The following is a 22908-nucleotide window of genomic DNA, read 5'->3' on the forward strand; positions in this document are numbered from 1 at the left end:
GCAAGCACTAGTGAATCAGCTCATGCACAGCATCACCACTGAGCCCGTTTCTAGCAATGGCTCTCCACACCTGCCTCCTATAAAACTGGCTGACAAGTTGAGAAACAAGTAAAATCCTTCATGCTAATTCTCAGTAGCACAAGGAAAGGGATGATTGCATTGTTTTTTATTCAGATTCTGATCAATCCTGAAAGAAACAGTTAAGGATCAAATCCAGAAGAAAATGTCCTTCACCTAGTCTCTCTTCACAAGAGAGAATGAAATCCTCAGTGAAGACATGAGGATAGCACTGCCCTTGTTATTGATAAGAAAATGCAGGGCAATTAAGAAAAACTCTAGAGAGAAGCCAAAGTTTAAAAAGGAAACTTTATCAGGTAGTCCCTGCTCTCTAAAAAAGGGTCATTTTCTAGGTCAGAGAGAACTTAAACTTTTCTGAACAGTGAAACTGTGTCAAAATGGTGGCTTCCACTTGCATTTCTGTATGTGTAAATTAATGTTCATTAATACCTAAATCCTGACAAAAACATTAATCACTGTGCTATAGAGACAGTCCTATTCTGGAAGAAGTATGTATGGTATTTTCTAAGACATCTTTCAGTATCTAATTTTTATCTTTTGTTTTCTCTTTATGTTCTTAGATTCCTCACTTTCCTGTGTACACACGTTCTGGAGAGGTTACTATATCTATTGAGCTAAAGAAGTCTGGTTTTATGTTGTCTTTACAAATGCTTGAGCTGATCACAAGACTTCACCAGTACATTTTCTCACATATTCTTCGGCTTGAGAAACCTGCACTAGAGTTCAGACCTACAGAAGCTGATTCAGCCTATTGTGTTCTACCTCTTAATGTTGGTAAGGATTGAGTTTCTTTAAACATTCCCTTTAGTTTGCTTTATAACAAACTAGTTACTTTAGTATTTTGTCAGCCTTCAGAGTTATCATATTTCATATATCATTTAATATAGTAACAGCAGGAATATATTAGTATGCAGGTTGGTTTCTGTTACCTTTCCCCACTTTGAAATTCAAAGCGTGCTTGAAATTAGCACAAATCATCTTTTAGCAGTATGTTTTCAGGTGAACCAGGAAGAATCTAAAACTATCTAGGTGTGCTGTTATAAGTGCAAGGTTTCCCTCAAGATTTTAGGGAAGAGGGGAGGCAAAGAGTGTATTGACAGCAAATAGTCTTTGCAAGTTAAAAAATAATGCAGCTTCCAGTTTGGGAAACCCAACAAAAATAAATGAAATATGTCTTTTCTTTTTAAGTTGATGACTCCAGCACTTTGGACATTGACTTTAAGTTCATGGAAGATATTGAAAAATCTGAAGCACGTACAGGCATTCCCAGTACAAAGTACACAAAAGAAACTCCATTTATTTTCAAATTAGAAGATTACCAGGATGCAGTTATCATTCCACGGTGAGGATTGTATCATCTATGACATTCAGTGTGTAGAAAATGTATCTGTATAAATATTTGCCATATAAGTGATGTAACTTATGTATTGGAGCAAAGCAATTGCCTGTATTTAGCATACACAATAAACCTGATGACAAATTACATTATTTAAAAATAGAGTCATTTTGATGACAAGTTTGTGGCATGATTCATACAGAAATATAATACTGGGATTTTAATGTATGGTCACTACAAAATCTGTTACATCCCCATAAGGAACAGTGCAAGTCACCACCTAACTTTCATAGTATTCTGCCAAAAGCTGTGACTACCAGCAGCTAGTTTACTGGAACTGTTTTAAATTGGGGAAACTGGTGGTGATCCTGTCTCTAGTTACATCTCCTTGATACTGAAGTCTTGCCAGAGCAGTCCCAAAGACAGTGAAGAATGACCCTCTCAGTGCAGCTCCATCAGCAGTATCAACGATAGGAATGATAGCGGAGACAAGCTGCTAGTGGGCCACCAGTGTTTTAACCACCTGTCATCTAAGAATGGCTCAATGGCATGGGGGTAGGTCCTAAACTGGCATAAATGTCATAGTTGCATTGACTTCAGTGAAACTATGACATTTGATCCCAGCTGGGGATCTGCCCCATTGTGGTTAAAACACAGTGTGTGGTCTTCACTAGCACCCCCTCTGTTACTACCCCCAGTGGAACTGCATTGGTAGTAGTAACAATGGGAGACTTAGGAGTTCAGGAGGGGGAGACTTGAATTACACTCCTAGCGAGAATTATTTGTTGCCAACTGGTAATGGCTAGGCAAGGTGGGGTGGACAACATGGACTACTGACATAATTGAATATTCTGTCTCGTTTGTATCTTAAAAGAGAAAACCTTTTAAAACCTGCAGTTAGTGCATATATTCAGTCTACATAAACATGTTTCTATCACAGTTACCCTTGTTAATCCCCTGCAGTCAAACAGGGGTATATCTCTTAACTATGTGTTTGTACATGCCCAGAATCATTAGAGTACACATAATAAGTATTTAAGGGCTGATAAGATAAATGAGTTTCCTGAAGGCTGCTTTAACTTAAGCATCCACTGTTTTCAAGAATTTTGAAAAAAAATAAAAAATCAAATTGTCATGGAAAGTAACAGTCTTGGTTGCCACTTTGGAATAAGGTTGAAAAGATTAAATACATTATTAGAGATTTTACTTCATTTAGAGAAGTCTACTCAGATATGTAAATATTTAGATAGGAATGGAAAATGACAGACACATCAGAAACTAAGACCAAAGTGCCAAAAAATAAATATGCAAATCTTATAGTTAAGAATATATCTTGCTAGCTATCACAATTTGTGCAAAATGGCTGTGAACATCTCATTTATACTAGCTTTAAATGGCGGTACTAAACCTCTGGAGTATTCCAGTGCTAGAAAATGGATATTTGAAACTTTTTCTACTTTTGTAAGAAGGAAGAGGCCATAAATGGGTTAAGAACCAGGCTGAAATGCCAAGTGTAGTATTGGTATAAGTTTGTATCATTCTGGCTTCTGTGGAACATTCACCTACCCTATGGGACAAACATCCTCCCATCTTTCTTCAAGGGATTTTTTAATTTTGCATTTGGCTTGTGGTGGTTTTGGTTCGTCTTAGGGATTTTTTTTATTTATTTGAAATAACAGCTTGTTGAAATAAAAAAATTCTGTTTATTTAATCATTCTAAAATTGTGTGATAGGACCAACATTTTTTATAGAAAAGTTTAAACATATTTAAGAGCTTCTGAAAAATTAAAAATGTTGGGACTAAATTTCTATATTGGTTAACAAAAATATTTATCATTTGTAAAATAAGTGCTCAGATTGAAGCAGACAGTCTAAAGTATATATTTATTTCATTATACATAACCCTTTTAAAATTTATACTTAACTTTATTAAAATTAGGTGTTCTGGGTTCCTATCTCTTCACAGAAAATAATTGTATAGGGCAGTGGTCCCCAATGCAGTGCCAGCGGGCGCCATGGCACCCGCGGGGGGCACCTTAATGCGCCCGCGTCCTGAACCCCGGGAGAGCACCTGCCAAAATGCCGCCGAATTTCAGTGGCATTTCGGCGGCGATGCCTCTCGATGACGTCACTTGCCGTCGACAAGTGACATCATCGAGAGGCGTCGCTCCCGAATTTCAGTGGCATTTCGGCAGGTGCTCCACCGCCGCAGTGGTCCTTCGTCTGGCGCCTGCTGGTATAGGGTAATTAATTTTTTTCTACTCTGTTGTATATAAGTTCTTATACTGCACTCTTCATCACCATAGTCTTTGATTTGGCACATCTATTCAGTTTCTGCACAAAAAACTAATTACTTGAGTTATATAACAGCTTAGAATCATAGACTATCAGGGTTGGACAGGACCTCAGGGGATTATCTAGTCCAACCCCTTCTCAAAGCAGGACCAGTCCCCAGACAGATTTTTTTGCCCCAGATCCCTAAATGGCCCCCTGAAGGATCAAAGTCACAACCCTGGGTTTAGCAGGCCAGTGCTCAAACCACTGAGCTAGGCCTCCCCACAATACAGAATCAGAGCCTTAGGTAGAAAATTTGCTCAAAGAATGCTTTTCATTCCAAACTATCTGATTTTGTTTAGGTATCGAAATTTTGATCAGCCTCATCGATTCTATGTAGCTGATGTATACACTGATCTTACTCCACTCAGTAAATTTCCTTCCCCTGAATATGAAACTTTTGCTGAATATTATAAAACAAAGTATAATCTTGACCTGACCAATCTCAACCAGCCACTGCTGGATGTGGACCACACGTCTTCAAGGTGAGGCGATTCTGAATAGTATAAACCTAGTTGAAATCTTCGGGTTTTATATCTTATGGTTTTGCAACATTTATAAAGAACCGTTTAGTTCTGCTGTAAACTGTGTAATAAAGTTGACCATCTTATTTTCAAAAATGTTGATGTCAATTTTTGGGCAGTCAACTTGAGTCATCATTAAAGGGCCTGATTTTCAGAGGGCAAATGCTTTCTGAAAATAAGTTGGGGTTTTTTTTGGTTTGTTTGTTGGGGGTTTTTTTTTGTGTGTTGATGGTCAAAATCATTTGAAAACTTAGTTCAACATGGTTTAATTAGAATTTTTTGCATATTTGCATTAAAGGAAATATTTTCACAATATATTTTTAGACTTAATCTTTTGACTCCTCGCCATTTGAACCAGAAGGGGAAAGCTCTTCCACTAAGCAGTGCTGAGAAGAGGAAAGCTAAGTGGGAAAGTCTGCAGAATAAGCAGGTAATGAACTGCTCTCCATTCTAAATTGTTTAATTGCTTACTTAACCATACTTAAGAATTTCTGAGATTATTTTTAAAAGTAAAACTCTCTCCCTCCTTCAAAGATATTGGTTCCAGAACTCTGTGCTATACATCCTATTCCAGCATCACTGTGGAGAAAAGCAGTTTGTCTCCCCAGCATACTTTATCGTCTGCACTGCCTGTTGACAGCAGAGGAACTGAGAGCCCAAACAGCCACTGATGCTGGTGTAGGGGTTAAATCACTTCCTGCAGACTTCAGGTATTTACTGTGCCACACATATATGTATAATAAATCTTCTTGAATAACTAAGTGAAAATTTGCAAATGCTGCAACAGTGCAAAATTGATCTGCTCTGTATGGCTCATATAATTTTTTCAGTTGGGCATATAGTTAGAAAATACTTAATTGTAAATTGTAGTATCCAACTCCACTATGATTGTTCTTTCTTTTTAAAAAAAAGCCATACTTTTAAAATATGTAGAAATGTACATATATAAGGAGTTTTCTCATGCCTTCGCTTTGAGATATTTTTTAATCAAAATCAACATTTATTTTGCAGATATCCTAATCTGGACTTTGGGTGGAAAAAGTCCATTGACAGCAAGTCCTTCATCTCTATTCCTAGCTCTTCTTTAGCAGAGAATGAGAATTACTGTAAGCACAGCACAATTGTAGTCCCTGAAAATGCTGCACATCAAGGTGCTACTAGAGCCTCCTCTGCAGAAAATCATGACCAAATGTCTGTGAACTACATAACACTGCTCAATGAGTCACCCAGTAAACTCCAAATTGATGTATCGGTAGAACTTGCAGCAATTAATGGTGTTTCTTATAATAAAAATCTTGCCAATGGCAATTGTGATTTAGTTAATAGAGACTTTTGCCAAGGAAATCAACTGAATTACTGCAGGCAGGAAATACCTGTACAACCAACTACCTCATATCCCGTTCAGAATTTATACAACAGTGAGAACCAGCCCAAACCCAGCAATGAATGTACTCTACTGAGTAATAAATACCGTGATGGAAATGTTAACAAATCTACCTCAGATGGAAGCCCCAAAATGGCAGTGACCACCAATATTTCAGAAGCTCTTAATTTTTCAAAAGACAGAATGGATTCTGAAAAGAACTGTTCCAGTGGATACTCCTCAAAAACTCTTGGCCCAAACCCTGGTCTCATTCTTCAGGCTTTGACTCTTTCAAATGCTAGTGATGGATTTAATCTAGAGCGGCTCGAAATGCTTGGTGATTCATTTTTAAAGCATGCCATCACTACCTATTTGTTTTGCACTTACCCAGATGCTCATGAGGGACGCCTATCATATATGAGAAGTAAAAAAGTGAGTAGCTAATGATCTATCACTATTTTGTTAAACATTGGCTACAATACATGATTTATAGATAAAATATTTGAACACTGAATAGGTAATATGTTAATACGTATTTATATGTACCAGATATTTTCTGTCTAAAAGAAAGTTACAGCCTGTGTTATAAATTTGCTAGCATGCGTATTAGGAATACAATTATACAATACAATCCTCTTCTTTAAAATGACTAAAATAATTCATTTGATATACCATCAAAATAAATTAATATCTGGATTATATCATAATTAAAGCTACATTTATGGACAAACTTCTCCTCAGAACTGTTAAATTTTTTTTTTAATTTAAACAATGGGCTTGTGATACATCTTGTTAAGGTGATGTGGTACTCAAGAATTCTACTGTATAATGGGATGTGTATTGTGTAAATGTTTACTATTATTCAGAAAGTTATAAATTTATTTATAAATAAGGCTTTAACTTCTCAAGAAACTATAAACATAAATGTTAAAAAAGTTACTTCTGTTTTTAGGCCAGGATTTGGCCAGTCACAGGTACAATATTAGGAAGGCTGCATAATAACCTCTGAGAACTGGAAAATATGTCTGTATATAAATTATTATGTGTGTGTTTTATTTTAAATAAAAAATGCATGACTGTTTTACAAACATGCTATCATTTATTTTAAATGGACAAGAATTTGTTTAGGCATATAAAATTGATTATATTTGTATTCTCATGTACCTTTGTATGCATGTGTATGTAGATACTTATAAGCGGTTTTTTTCTTAAAGGTCAGCAATTGTAACTTGTATCGTCTTGGGAAGAAGAAAGGGCTGCCTAGTCGTATGGTGGTATCTATTTTTGATCCACCCGTCAACTGGCTCCCCCCTGGTTACATAGTAAACCAAGACAAGAGTAACACAGACAAATGGGAGAAAGATGAAATGGTAAGCACTCACGGAAATATGTTAAGACTTAAATACCTTTTTGTATATAATATTATATCTCAAAGTGGAGGGACGGGAAAATGAGCTCTCATTTTATCATGCTTCAGCAAAATGTAGCTTCCTACATCTTCATTTCCTACTTTTCTTTAAAATATCTATATCATTTATGAAAAATGTGGGGGAAAGAGATGTTGATGGAGAACTTAGGAAGGGCAGTTTGTGAAACAAATTACTGAACATGGTTCAGAAATGAGTGTATATCCATTATTCTCAGCACACTTTTGTGGAAGCTCACGTAATTTGAAGTGTTTCTCCCTTCATGCAAACTGTGAAATATATGTATAAATGATGATTTTGACTAACATTTCTGTACTGCACACTATTGGTGACTAAACATCATTTTGCTGAAAAATGAGCCCATCTTTGGCAATATGGGCAGCACATCAAGGGTCTGTGAGCTAGTTTTTGTCCTGCTTTACCAGGTGCCCTAACTAGTACAACTAGTATTTTCTTAGTTGTGTGATTGAGTGGAGTTGATGGTTGGTTTGAGAAGTTTCTCAATTGTAATTGACTGTTGCCAGATGGCATTTTATCTTTAATGGTTAAAGATTGATTCCTTTTCTACAGTGGTCTCAAACAGAAGGGATGAAGAATCTGTTTAGCTCCTATCCAGAGTGAACACAAAAAGATCTTGACTACTTTTAGATATTTTGTTTGTTTCTCATACAGTGCAGTTCTAAACTCATGTTGTACAGTTCATCTGCTGATCCTAAACCAGAGTTACAGCTGACTGTAAACTGATCTTTGGTCCCTAATGTTAAGCCCCGATACTGCCACGGTGATGGATTTCACTTTTCCGTGAGATTGTGCCCACCAGCAGGCTCAGAATGGCAACTCTCAGTTAAAACTTTGCAGATTCAATTTTGTAATTGAATTATAATACCTGCATGTTTCATCCTATGAAGTCTCAAAAAGTTAGAGTAAAAATGGGTGCTCTTGCTTTTAAAAAAAAAAAAATCCAAAAAAAAAAATCACTAATCATATGGCATTAATGACTTAATCTGGTAAATATTCAGAAAAAAAATTTTTTTTTGACTCAATACAATACTCTGACTACAGAACCACCAGAGGGCACACAAGAGGACTGTTAAACAGATGTACTGTCTGACTAAATTTTTATTGAAGACTAAAATCTGATTATTGTAGTTCTGTATTCTTCCAAAGTTTCATTTCAAAATGATTTATTATTCTACTATTCTAAAAATAAAATGGCATATTTGAGGTTGCAGTTGATAAATTACTTAGGGGAAAAATTATTCTTTGTAACCCTTTAACTGCTTATGTCCTTGCCAGTCACACATTTTATATATATATTTCAGTCCAGTACTCATATTGTACAGTGATCTCACATGATATGTTTATTGCTGCCAAGTGGTAAAATAGTCATTTCACTGTCAAGGAATAAATTCCATTCTTTTTGGGGAGAGGGTTAACTAGAACTCTGATAATACTTTGAATAACTGTTGTTAAAACATTGTAGACAAATGCTGGGATTCTTGGCCTGGCCGAACCATATAAGAAAAATGCAAATACACCTCTACCCCGATATAACGTGGGCATGGGGAGCCAAAAATCCCTACCGCCTTATAGGTGAAATGCTGTTATATCTGGGTAGCGGCGGCAGGGCTGCAGCGGTGATTTAAAGGGCTCCGGACGCTGCGGGGAGCCCAGGCCCTTTAAATCGCCGGCCGAGCCCCGCTGCCGCAGCCCCAGGGTAGCAGCAGCATGGCTCCAATGGTGATTTAAAGGGACCAGGGCTCCCCACAGCAGCCGGAGCCCCGGGCCCTTTAAATCGCCGGCGATCCCCACTGCTAAAGCCCCGGGATAGCAGCGGTAGGGCTCCGGCGGTGATTTAAAGAGCTCCAGGCTCCAGCCACTGCGGTGAGCCCAGGCCCTTTAAATCACTGGCCGATTTTTTTTGTATTCCTATGAAACTTAGATGCTCATTGTAAGAAATTCTATTTAATATATATTGTAACAATAAAGGTTGCTTATAGAAAATGTAATTGTACCCCAAGGCTTTAGTCTTAGAATGAGAATAATAATTGGTATTGCTCTTTGCATCTGATTAAACAAGTTAATTCATATCAATTAACAAAAAACAAATGGTCATGCTTTTAAAGTTAGCTGACAGTGGTTATACTTGAAAATTATCTCTTGTGCTTGCAGAGTTATGAAACTTGTTTAAAAGGTAATTATACCCTTTTTTCCCCCCATGCCTCATTTTATTTCTTCTTTCAGACAAAAGAAAGCTTGTTAGCTAATGGTAAACTTGATGACGATTATGATGATGAAGAGGATGAAGACCTAATGTGGAGGTTACCCAAGGAAGAAGCTGACCTTGAAGATGATTTTTTGGAATATGATCAGGAACATATCAAATTCATTGATAATATGTTAATGGGATCTGGGGCTTTTGTGAAGAAAATTTCTCTCTCGCCCTTTTCAACCACTGATTCTAGCTATGAATGGAAAGCACCCAAAAAATCATCCCTGGGTAATATTCAGTTTTCTTCAGATTTTGATGATTTTGACTATAGTTCTTGGGATGCTATGTGTTATCTGGATCCTAGCAAGGCTGTCGAAGAAGATGATTTTGTAGTAGGCTTCTGGAATCCGTCAGAAGAAAACTGTGGTGTTGACACAGGAAAACAGTCTATCTCGTATGACTTGCATACAGAGCAGTGTATTGCTGACAAAAGCATTGCAGATTGTGTGGAAGCCTTGCTGGGCTGCTATCTGACTAGCTGTGGTGAAAGAGCTGCTCAGCTTTTCCTGTGTTCATTAGGGTTGAAGGTGCTCCCAGTAATGAAAAAAACTGAGTGGAACAGCACTTCGTGTTCTAGCAGGGAGAATTTTAACAGTCAACAGAAAAATCTTTCACCAAACTGTGCTTCTGCCTCTGTAGCCAATTCAGAGTGTTCTCTGTGTAAAGAAATGGAGTATGGCTGTTTGAAGATTCCACCAAGGTGTATGTTTGATCACCCAGATGCTGATAAAACACTGAATCACCTGATATCTGGTTTTGAAAATTTTGAGAAGAAAATTAACTACAGTTTTAAGAATAAGGCTTATCTTCTTCAGGCATTTACTCATGCCTCCTACCATTACAATACCATTACTGGTAAGTTGTCTGAAAAAAATTACTTCATTTGAGTATTAGATTGATATAAATAAAGGATGTACAGTGCAGGTTATTTTTGTGCATAGATCTTGACTTTTTTTTGTGTGTCAAAATAATTGCCTCTTAATACAAAAGTGAATATCAAGAAGGATCTTCTTTCTGCTGTTTTTTAAGGGGTCTGCCAGTTAACTGTGTGTGACCTCTCCTTCCCTAAAATGCTACCAGGGCAAAATGCTCATAATTCCCTAGACCAAGTGCGTGGTATAGGGCACCATAACACAAGTTTTTTTCTAGACTGTGGAGTTTTTTCATATTTTACCTCTGTCCCCTCTCTCATCAGCTGTTATGTGTTCAATACTAATCCTATATTCAGCAGGGTGACTTAGCAAAGAACCTCTGAAACTGCCGTTCCTCTAGAACTAGCCACCATGGTTTTCAGGAAAAAAAATTTTTTTTTTTTTCAAAAATGACATTTTAAAAAAAACAGTAGTTATTTCACTGATTTTCATCCCAAGAGCATCACCTTGACCATATTCACAAACCACCTTGACTTCACTGGAACTGAGATTTCACCTGTAGGCTTCATTAGTCTGTTTTTCGTTGGAGTGGCCAAGTTTGGGAATGCTCAGGAGTACCTTTAGAGCCCGGTCCAGTGGGGTATATGTATTGAGTGTCCTCAACTCATACTGAGGTCAGTGGTGATTGAGGGGTTTTGTACCTAATGGGATCTAGATCTTAGAAAAGGATCAATTTCAATCAAGTGACGCCTTGACCAAATGTCATGGGGCCACGGAAAGTGGGAGTGATGATTTTCCAGGAAAAACTCCTCTCAAAAAACCCTTAGCTCTTAACACAAATCCTATTGAAATGTTAATATGCTATGATAGAAGTCTAACAAGGAGAATATACGTAGTATTAAAAATTAACATAGCATTTTAAAGTGCTTTACCTGGAGAAAGAGCTGTTCTTCTACAAACATTAAGCTTCACAATACTCATATGAGGTAAGTGATAGGTAATTATTCCTATTACACAAATGAGAAAATTGAAGCATAGTATTTTGACCAAAGTTACACAATCAGTGGCAGAAACTTGAATGGAATCTGGGAATCTAAATTCCCAGTCTCCTACTTTAGTTGACAGGGAAGAATATTTTGGGGACACTATTACTGTTAGTGATATGTTTTCATGAACAGTAAAAGTTAAAATGTGTCAGGATCCATATGATAGGTACTGAAAACTGCTTCATTCTAGTCATTTCATTTTTAAAGCTTTCTGTTTGTTTGATTTTCTTTCTTTCTCCATTTCTCATGCCTTTCTAGATTTGTGCTAGCTTTTATTTATACATTAACAACAAAACCCCTAATTCAAAATTAAAAACAGCACATCTGAGAGTGAAACATCATTGAACAGTTAAACTACAAAAAGTCTAAAGGAATAGAAAATAAGCTTAGAAACATTAATATTGAAAGTGCCCCACTTTTTTTTTTTAGTGTATTGATTTCTTTATTAAATTTTTGAAAGCTTGGTTACCATTGTCTGTTCAGATGAACACAGTTGTACTATCACTTGATGTTATTTTTGATCAGTCAGATTTAAGGCATTTGAGCCTTCATTATAAGCCCATATTTTTGCCACGATGCTGTAAGTGAGCATTTGGTTCAGAAGAAGCTTCATTATTACATATAATTTGTGAAGCTTTTTCTTATATTTGGAATCCATTAAAACAGGCAGAACAACCTTTTAAGATAACACTGAAAACAAAATCCAGTAAAAAGATATCTATGTTTAAACATGGATAGATATTTATCTTTATTTGAACATTGGTTAACTTGTGGTATTTACATAGTAAAAAGCCAAACCTTCTATCCAGAGAGGCCAGGAAAGAATGTGTTAGTTAAATAAACTTAATTGTATTGCTGTACATTTTTTTTTATTTCCAATGCTTTAAGATTGTTACCAGCGCTTGGAATTCCTGGGAGATGCAATTTTGGACTACCTCATAACCAAGCACCTTTATGAAGACCCACGGCAACACTCTCCAGGAGTTCTAACTGACCTACGATCCGCTTTAGTCAATAATACCATCTTTGCATCATTAGCTGTAAAGTATGACTATCACAAGTACTTCAAAGCTGTCTCTCCTGAGCTGTTTCATGTTATTGATGACTTTGTACAGTTTCAGATGGAAAAGAATGAAATGCAAGGAATGGATTCTGAGGTTAGTAGTATTTGAAAGTATTTGCGTTCAGTGTCTGATTTTAGCATGTCTTCAGAATTCTTAGCACAATACAGATTTTTATAATGTGTTAGTGTTGACTGTATAGCAGCCAAAGAAGCATATGGATGCCAATAATGTAGTAGTATCAGAGGGGTAGCCGTGTTAGTCTGGATCTGTAAAAGCAGCAAAGAAGTGGGTATTCACCCATGAAAGCTCATGCTGCAAAACGTCTGTTAGTCTATAAGGTGCCACAGGATTATTTGCTGCTTTTAATAATGTAGTAATTTACTTAGCATAACTGCATGTTTTCATTAAGCAGTTTTTACTAAATGAAAGTGCTCAGAAAATAACTTCTTAATTGGATTGATACCAGATTTTACCCCTGGGATCTTCTGTGATATCCAGTGTAGGTGATATCACACCTTCATGCTTACACTGTTATACCAATAAAAACTAGCAGGACCTTATTAAGAGGGATAAGGCAAAGATGCCACATTTATTGTAAATATAATAGTAAAGCAAAAGACAAAAGCAAACAACGTTGTTTTACTACTTATTTCTATCCACTACTTATTCCTTACACACACACACACTCTCTCTCTCTCTCTCTCTCTCTCTCTCTCTCTCTCTCTCATATATATATATATATTCATTCAGGTTCTGTATAGATGTTATAGTTACCAGCCTAGATGTTGCTCATGCCAAGTTACTGGCCAGATATCTTGGTCATGAGGATGGAGCCGAGTCTGTATCAGATGCATCTGATGCTCCTGGAGGCTGGCAGCAGATCCATAGACTCAAAGTCCTCAGTCTTTAGAGTCCAGTTTTATAGGAATTTATTCCTATGTCAGTTCATGAGAGTTGCTTCATTTTGCTGTTGCTAAATCAATCAGCAGCTCCATGTTAATAGGTGTTTTGTTTTTCCTTCCTTTGAGGTATGGTGTGTGGATTCCAGTTTGCCCTCCGGGGGTCATCTGGTTGATCCCACTTGACACCTTCTTCAGCCGACACTGAATTCTTCAGGCTGGTGACTCCCTAACCATTCAGTCACATACATTCTCTATCTTAATCACATCTATTTCACTGTCTCTTTACTTTTTGGGGTGTTACCAATTTATGTGAGACTCCCTGTCTTTTAACAAGCAAAGATAAAGTGAGATGAAAACTTACAGAGGGTGGGGGTCTCTATCTATACACTATAACAGCTACTGTTTTGGCTTACTTAGAGATAATTAATGTTTAACAAGTTTTATACAAAGTATTTCTTTGAGCTTAACAAGTTTTATACCAAGTATCTCTTTGAGCAGGCTTTACACAGACACAGCTGGTGGCTTGCAGGTTAGAGGCTAAATGCTGGGAATCTCAAATTTACTTCTAACATAAATCTTAAGTTATAAAGTATCAATTAACAATAAATTATTTCTAACAATAAATCATTTTTCATATAAACCATGCTCAATATAAACCTTCTTTAATATCCCTACAACACCACAGTTTTTCCCTACACCACTTCAACATTGTTCTTCATCGCTGACTGAGAGGCCCTGTATCCACTGGCCAGGGAAACACTGTTAGTATCTTTCAAGTGAACTATTTTAAGAGCAATTTGGTTGAAGATTTGTAAACACAGGCTTTGGACTGGCCAAGAAAACTTAAGTAAATTATATGTTGATGGACACTTGTTTTCTGGGAAAGAAACTAAAACCGAATCATTTCAGATAAGCTACTTAAACAACCACATCATGGCAATGGCTTTCTGTCTCAGCTGATCTGGGTCAGATTCAAACCAATTACCTAGAACAGAAAGATGAGACTTTTCTTTTTATTATCAAGCCCATCCAGTCTTCCTTAATATTTTGGTTTGATCTTTGTCTGATAAGTGTCCTCTGTAGTAGTCTTAAAAAGTGTGGTTTAATTGCTTTTAGAGCAAGAACCTACCTTCAAAGAATAGTGTTGATTAAATCTGTGACTAAATACTTGCCATCTTTGTCTTCAGTAGTTTGTTCACTCCATTACTCAGTTTAAAGGAGACAAAGGAGTTGAATCTATATAGGTACATATACATTTTTATCGCCCTTGCATTTACTACAAACCAAAACCTTTAAATTTTCCATTGCAAGATGAGAAAACAACTGAGGGGACAAGTGTCAAATGATTTAATCACAAAGGATCAGAGTCTGCCACCGTTATATTGTGTGTAGTATTCATTACAGTGGGTCTACCCAGTGTGAGTAAGTGGCGTAGAAGCCTTAAAGTTTTACAACAGTGGTTTTTGGCTTTGTGAAAGTGACCTAATTATTTAATATGGTTGAGGTGGTACCTCAGAAACACCAGCAGGTTATCAAATGGCTCGAGTTATTTAGTTCTTGTTTCTATCTACTACTCTACCTGCGCTAGTCTGGCACTGGGTTACTGTGTCTTTTCCTTTAATTTCATCACAGTTAATGCAAGAATCTTTGATTCAGCAGATCCTGCCAGTTGGACCAATCTCCATGCATCTCTCCATGTCACCAGCTCTTCTTTTTTCAAATCTCACTCCTAAAACATCTTTTGTCCCTTATCTTGTACCTTACTTTTATTATTTATAAGGGGAATAGAACTTCCTAAAATGTTCTGCTGTACATATGGTGTGAAATACACTGCGCAAATACAGTTGCATATTTGTTTAACAATAAGATTGCTGTTTGAAGAGTTTGCACATTCAGTCTAGTTCCCTGTTAGACCTATTTTAGGAGTAAATGTTAGATGGGACTAATACATGGAGTAATACTGTACCTTTTAAGAGAGCGGCTGAAGTATTTGCCATAGAATTTTAAACTCCTGAACAACAACCAAGTGAGTGAGAGGCAGCCAGTAGGGGAAGAGAAGAGATAGGAAAATGTTGATTTCCATTTATTTGGGGGTCTGATGGTCAAAAGCAGTTTTATTCAATTCAGCTTCCTGTGTTATTTACACTAAGGCAAAATGTGGACAAAACTGCATATAATTGAAAAAAATACTATTGTAAAGGACTATATTAAAATCAAGATGTACACATAACACAATGCGTACCCCTTTTTACAGTGCAAAAATAACAGAACTGCATAAAAGCAGTAGTAAACCATAGACTAAAACGCTGCATATATGTTAAAAGCAGCCTCTCTGGCATCAAGTAGCTGAGCATACGAGTAGTATAAACGCAGTCTGACACTACTGAGTTGTTTTTAATAATGGCTCATTTCTTTTACACTTACGCTACACCTGCCTTCTGTAACTAAGAATGTATGGAAAGAGTGTATGTGAGTTACATACAATTTAAACATGGTCTGTTCAACCAAAAATTAGACTTAGGCTTTGAAAGTCTCCTTATAGGAGATGTTTAACATATGAACTCTCTTAGTTATGCATGGCTTACTAGCATTAACTGACAGACACAAGTCTGTTTCTTACTGGGGAAAAACAGACTTACAGTGAAATTCTGCAGAATTAGTACAAGTGGGATTCAAAAAGCATATATGGTATCTGTATGTGGTGGATTTATTTTATTTTATTTTTTACACTCACATGTTTGAAAAACACTAGATCCAGCTACTTGGTTTCATTTGGGAATACAGCAATGATTTAGCTGTGGAAAGGTGTCATTGAAAGACTCAAAGAAGGCACATAGGACAGGGCATTAGAGAGATCTTCCATATCTGAAGATTTTCTTTTAAAAAAAAATTCAGTGCAACAACTGTCTCTTATAATTTCAAACAGCTCAGAAGATCTGAAGAGGATGAAGAGAAGGAAGAAGATATTGAAGTACCAAAGGCCATGGGGGATATATTTGAGTCACTAGCTGGTGCCATTTATATGGATAGTGGGATGTCTTTGGAAATGGTTTGGCATGTGTACTATCCTATGATGAGGCCATTAATAGGTAACGTGTCCGCTTTCATAGAGGAAAAAAGTTTTTTAGTATTTAATTGTCTTGTAAGGGGGGAAAAATCAAGTTTACCCTTTTTTTCTTTTTTTCTTTCTTTTTTTTTTTTTTTTAAACCATAGAAAAGTTTTCTGCAAATGTGCCTCGTTCCCCAGTGCGGGAGCTGCTGGAGATGGAACCAGAGACAGCCAAATTTAGGTAAGAGTAAATTTGCTTGGTAAGCATTGCTGTAAAATATTTTTTTAAACCGTGCTTCATAGACTACTAAGAAATGTTAATGGATATTGATTGTGTTTAATCTGTCCTATACTGAGCAAGAAAGATGTTCTTTGTGCTTACTGATTACTTTTTTAGTATGTTTTCCCTCAGAAAACTTTCTAAGTAAAAGATAAAAATAAAGCCTATTTAATTATATATTTTATACACATTATATATATTATCCGTAGGAAGACCATGTGAAGAGTCCTTTTTCACCTTTGCTTATGTTGGTGATAATGTGTGTGTTTGTTTTTTTGCAGTCCTGCAGAAAGAACTTACGATGGAAAGGTCAGAGTAACAGTGGAAGTTGTAGGGAAAGGAAAGTTTAAAGGTGTTGGCAGAAGCTATAGGATTGCCAAATCTGCAGCTGCAAGAAGAGCACTACGAAGCCTCAAAGCAAACCAACCTCAGGTCCCAAACAGCTGAGACGCCTCTTAAAACAAAAAATTTAAAAAAAAATTAAAAAATTAAAAATCCCACAAAATAAAGTAATTTTTTTTAAAGTTGATGTTGAGAGGAACAAATTGAAGACAGAATTTAATGTTTGTTTGATAACAGAATAGCTAACAAAACATTTAACATGTATAAAATTTTGGAACTAATTGTAGTTATAGGGTTTTGCGCAAACACAATCTTGTCTTCTTTCCTCACTTCTGCTTTGTTTAATCACAAGAGTGCTTTAATGATGACATTTAGTTAGTGTTCAAAAGAATTGTTGTCAGGTTTTTTTGGTTTATTTTTATTGTCAGTACAGCTTTGCTTAGTGTTAGAAGGCCGGGGATCTTATGCCTAATGCAGATGCTTGATTTATACATAGTAATCTTGAAATTCCTCAATCTGTGCACTAGTGCCAGTCATAAAGCAGTTTATAAACTGTACAGAATGATTTGGTATAAGAGAATAAGTGTGCCAGTATTGTCGTCCCTTCACCCCCTCCCCCCCATGTCATCTTTGCATCAAGATGACATTCTCAGTCATTATTGCACTTATTTGTTAGGGACAGGTTTTTAGTTGAAATGGCTGGCATACTGGCAGAAATAAATTTCAACTTCCTGATGCCACATAGTCTTGCATAAAAAGGTTCTTGCCTTAAACGTAAATAAACCCTCATTAACAATCTTTAATTTCTAATCTTTTTGGAGCAAACTTGTTTTACATTCCCTTCATTTTTATTATGCATTTTATGATGATACAGCTCTATATTTACAGTACAACACATTAGTATAGCTGTGACTTAACTTATTACAGGATTATAATAGAAATTGTATTCATATATATGTAATGAGGTTATTTTTAACAATTCAGAGGAGGTGGTTAGTCTACAGAATTTTTTTTTTTTATACCACAAACAAAAAATGGTCTTTGGCTAAAATTCCAGTTTTACACAAACCTGCAAACTAGATAGTTCCAAGACTTGGAAACAAATTGTAATGAATAACTGCACAGTGCAGGCTGTTGCTCTAACAAAATAACCTGAGACATATCACACCTAAAATATGCTGCAGATTTTATAATCAATTGGTTACTTATTTAACAAATGGAGCACCTTTACACTTGGAAATATTTCCACATAAATTTCTTACTGTGCTTTTCACAGAGTTGCATGCATATTTCACTTACCAAAGCTGTGCTGTTAAATGCCATGAAAGCTGATGTTTGAGATGAACTGCCGTACTTTTGATAAATCTGTGATTTAGGTCCTTAATTTAGAGAAACTAGCTCATTGTTTTTTCAGTCTATTTGAAAAAAATCATACATTTTTAGGCTTTGCCTAAATCATACATGTTTCTTTAATTAGATTTTTGTAGGCACTCTTCACTTAAATACCTCAGTTCTGTTCTGTTCTTTTCTTTTTTGCATGCATTGTTTTTTGTTTTGTTTTTGTTTTGGTGCTATGTTTATATATTATGCTTGAAATTTTAATTTTTTGCACTGTAACTATAATACCTCTTAATTTACCTTTTTTAAAAAGCTGTGGGTCAGTCTTGTGCTCCCACCAATATCAGCAGAGATTTGCTGCAATTTTGCCCTGTTAATTATGCTTGAAGTTTGAGAAAGCTGAGCAAGGTGTTTTAATGTTTTCCAGCACATTGGTCTGAACTTGGTGCTGTTTTATGTGTTTAAATTACGAATTAATACTGTATTTCCTGCTTTGAAAACCCCACTCCCTTCCATACACTCTCACTAAATAAACAACAACAAAAAACCAAACCCTGTCAGCTCTAGCTTTCTAGAAAATAGAAAAAGAAAACAAAAAGCCTTCGTGCAAGGGATGGACATTAAGCTTCTCTGAAATACAGAATTTTGTAATTAGATTTTCTATCTAAAGTTTTTTTAATCTTAAAATTATAATAATTCTTACAGAAATCTCAAAACAAATTCCTGGTATCAATAGTATAATCATACAAGTGCAATGTTTTAAAAACAAAATAACATTACTGTTTTGGTTCTTTAATCATTATGAGAGCAAAAAAGTATCATGGGAAGTTTAAAACCCACAAGTCTTGAAATATATTTAAATTAAACATGTTTTATGCAAAAAAACAACCCAACAAAAAACAAAATCTTTGTATGAGTAAATTGGTATGAACCACCACACAATTAAAAATTTATTGATAACCATTTCTTTCAGCCAGGAGTCAGGATTTTACAGCACACCAACGGAAAGTGGATTATCACTAATGTGAAAATTCCATGGCTCCTGGCCCAAGGGTCAATTTTTAAAATAAGTCATAGCATCCCTAAGGCTTAAAAAGAATAAAAGTTAATTATATTACAGTGAATAATATAAAATAAAAATAGTGGGGTCCTCTGCAAACACTAAGAAATAGGTTTCTTTCTTGGACGTCTGAAGGTGGTGGATTCTCATGGTTTTGAGGTAAATCTGTTAGCAGTAAAAAATGACATGGAAAAATCAAACTTTTGCTACCAAGTGTTTGATGTAAAGAACACAAACAAACTGAATTTGGTGTTATGCTCTGTATTTCAGCAGTGGTCAATGATCCCCTTGTTACCTGTTTCCTATGAATTGGTAATAAGAAATGTATAGTGGCTGACTATAGTTTCTGCTGCTGATGTTTTTTAAATGCCGTAACTCTTTTCCAGTGTGACCTCATTGAAATATTTCAAATCCTTTGGGATAGAAAAATCATCCTAGTTTCCATGCTGTACAATGATGTGTTTCACTCTTCAGTTGATATGATTATGATATTGGATAGTGTATGCTATTAAAGACCTAAATCTGATCATTTGAAGGTTGGGATAGAAATCACTTGGCAATGCTGTAAGCACAAGTGTAAGTGGACTGTTGCAACCCATCTTCAAAAGCAACCACACAGATGCCTCATAAATAGTGTGGGGGTTAATTGGCATGAACCTTGTTTTTTATCATCTTAGTTCTATTATACTGTACTTTAAACAGTCCTCATAACTATGCTGTGTTTTTATTTTATGGCTTTTTTTTTTGGCGCTGTTCTATTCATGTAGCACAAATAAGCATTGCACTTGGTACCATGCTTTACCTCATTTCAAGGAAAAAATATGCTTAACAGAGAGGAAAAATGTGGTTTGGCCTTGCTGCTGTTTTGATTTACTGAATTTGAAAAAGATAATTATAATGCCTGCAATGTGTCATTTACTTGCACAACTTATATAGGTCATTTGTAATGTCTGTGGCATTTTTACTGGGTATGAAAATACAACAAAGACGTTATGAAAATCTTGATTGTATTTTAAAGATATTGTTTTTTATTACATCATTTTTACTGTTATGTGAAGTAATTAAAATTAGAATGACCTCTGACACTCCTGTAGTTATCTCTGAACAAATCAACATGTTGTGCGCATAGTGTAGTTTTTACAAGAAGACAGCCCATAGCAATTTGGTCAACTTTAACTAAATCTCCCCTTTTTCTGGATATTGAAGGATCTGTAGTGACTTCTGAAATGTTTATTCAGCTTGATGCTGCTAACATTTGTATCAAAAGGCCTACTATTTTTCAGTCTCATTACATGAAGCTATGCTGTGACCACAGAGTACAGAATTTAACAAGAATTCAAGCCAGTCTGAGTACCAGTTCAGAGTATAATGCAAAGCCTAATAGACACAGGGACAGATCCTTAGTTGGTGTAAATTGGTGTGGCACCATTGAGATTTAGTCATTTCAGTTTACATCAGCAGAGGATATGCCATTAATTGTTTGTGTCTGAGTTTGGGTTTCTTTCCCGGTGTTTAAAAATAGTCATCTGGGAAATGTGTGCTTATGTGTATGACATACATACTGTAGACACACCTATCTATATAGAAAATACAAGAGGCTTTGGGTCACAATCTTAGCAGCACTTATGAAGCTGAAGACAACACATTCCTATGTAATTTGCTGTGATGTTACACTTGTCTATATTTGGCCACATCCCATTCACTTTTTTTTTCCCCCACATGAACAGTCTCTGAAAATCAGTGGATCTATTGTGAGTCCAATGAGAAGGATTTTTACCTGTGGTACTTGATTATTGACACATTTGTATTTTTCAACCACTTAAATCCATTTTAACGTCTTGAAAATTTTATCTTTATTTTACCCATTAAGTTAAAAAACATAAAACTACAATTTATGACCCTGAAATGTAATCTAAATATCAGCTGTAGCTCCATTAGAATTATGTTGGCAAATATGAGTAGAGGTCATTGTTGTATACTCCACTAGCAGTTAAAATTAACTTATTTCAAAAGTAACTAAACATATATACACTTTACCCAATAAATCCTTTAGATCTCTTCCCCCTTTTAATTTGGATAGCAACCACAGACTATTTAAATTGCTTTGTAGATGCACTCAAAATGCACTGCAGCAGCAAGTTATGTAGAAAAACAACAAATATTTGTGAACAAGAACTGGGAATTGCAGGTGTTTTTATTGTATATAGTTTGACATAAAAGATGGTTAAAATCAAGTAGAATGAATAACAAATAAAATTTGATGAACAATAAAATATTTACCATCACATGCTGCAGCTATCTTTAAGGGACATAAAATGTAATTCATTCATACTGTAATCATGCTGCAGAAATGTGCAGCCTGCACCTTATGGATCACAATTACCTTTAATAGTTTTTTGTAACAATTGTAGCTGAGTATATCTCCAATAAAGTTATGGTCTGTTCACTTTGTGTTGTCTTTCTTTAGTTTAATTAAACTGTTAGAGCCTTTCAAGAAATATTAATCTTTTATTACTCACAATTTTTACTTTTCAGTTTGAATCTAAGTAACAGTCTTTAAATGTAAAATATATTTAAATTAGACTAGGCAATAATGTTTGTGTACAGTTCCACTCATCCCATTCCACTGATGGCCAGTCAGAAAAAAATTCTCAAGGTTTCTTTAGAATTTTTTTAAACCCCTCATACATACCTCTTAACTCAGGTGAGAAATAATGGCCCTGCAGCCACAACCGGATCTGTGTGGGTGTGCCCTTACACCTGCACAACATCCCCTTGAAGTCAGTGGGACGTGTATGCACCCGAGTCTGTCTGCAAAGGTGGAATTGCACAATTTGGGCCAATATTTTTAAGAAAGAAACTTGTTAAACTATGCAAATAAAAATACATTGACGGTAAAACTTTTTTTTCCATTTATGGTGTTTTTCATTTGGCATCTCACTCATCTGGGATACTGAAAATAGACTAGTCCAGCTTGTGCACTAGTCCCATGCTGCAAAGTTTAAGGAGGCAAGAGAGACCTGTCAGTCACCAATCAAGGATTTGCTCTCCCTTCTAGAAAACTCCCCAGTTTGATCTGCCTCTTGGTGTCAGCAACGGGCAATTTCCAGCCCTCCTCCTCCTCCTCTCTAAAAAGCATAAAGAAACTCCTACTAAAATGCCAGTGTGGTGCTTCTGTTTTTTCTTTTCCTTCTCCAGTCTGGTATTTGGTTAATGGGTATCGGGGCGGTTCCAGGCCCCAGCATGCCAAGCGCGTGCTTGGGGCGGCAAGCCACGGGGGGTGCTCTGCCGGTCGCCGGGAGGGTGGCAGGCGGCTCCGGCGGACCTCCCGCTGACGTGCCTGCGGAGGGTCCGCTGGTCCCGCGGCTTCGCTGGAGCATCCGCAGGCACGTCTGTGGGAGGTTCACCGGAGCCGCGGGACCAGTGGACCCTCTGCAGGCACGGCAGGAGGTCCACCGGAGCTGCAGGACAGGCGACCGGCAGAGCACCCCCCCCCCAGCGTGCCGCCGTGCTTGGGGCGGTGAAATGGCTAGAGCCGCCCCGATGGGTATAAAGTTAGCCATCCGGACAATAACCAGCATAATTAAGTAAATAACTGTGTCCCGGGCCATTTTGATTTTT

General features: G+C 36.4%; 1 protein-coding gene across 15 annotated transcripts in view; it reads left to right on the plus strand.

Moving 5' to 3' along the window:
- DICER1 (dicer 1, ribonuclease III) overlaps positions 1 to 21733 on the plus strand; it is a 100795-nt gene extending 79062 nt beyond the window's left edge. For all 15 annotated transcript variants that reach the window (XM_039534752.1, XM_039534751.1, XM_039534758.1 and 12 more), the window contains 12 exons: positions 639 to 852; positions 1267 to 1420; positions 4051 to 4233; positions 4597 to 4702; positions 4807 to 4982; positions 5284 to 6067; positions 6850 to 7005; positions 9307 to 10189; positions 12141 to 12409; positions 16145 to 16307; positions 16433 to 16508; positions 16829 to 21733. In XM_039534752.1, coding sequence (XP_039390686.1) covers positions 639 to 852; positions 1267 to 1420; positions 4051 to 4233; positions 4597 to 4702; positions 4807 to 4982; positions 5284 to 6067; positions 6850 to 7005; positions 9307 to 10189; positions 12141 to 12409; positions 16145 to 16307; positions 16433 to 16508; positions 16829 to 16994 — 3330 coding nt within the window. In that variant the 3' untranslated portion in view covers positions 16995 to 21733. The remainder of the gene's footprint in view (positions 1 to 638; positions 853 to 1266; positions 1421 to 4050; positions 4234 to 4596; positions 4703 to 4806; positions 4983 to 5283; positions 6068 to 6849; positions 7006 to 9306; positions 10190 to 12140; positions 12410 to 16144; positions 16308 to 16432; positions 16509 to 16828) is intronic.
- Positions 21734 to 22908: the final 1175 nt, after the last annotated feature.

The sequence above is a fragment of the Mauremys reevesii genome, linkage group 4, assembly GCF_016161935.1.
Source record: "Mauremys reevesii isolate NIE-2019 linkage group 4, ASM1616193v1, whole genome shotgun sequence".
Lineage (NCBI taxonomy): Eukaryota > Metazoa > Chordata > Testudines > Geoemydidae > Mauremys > Mauremys reevesii.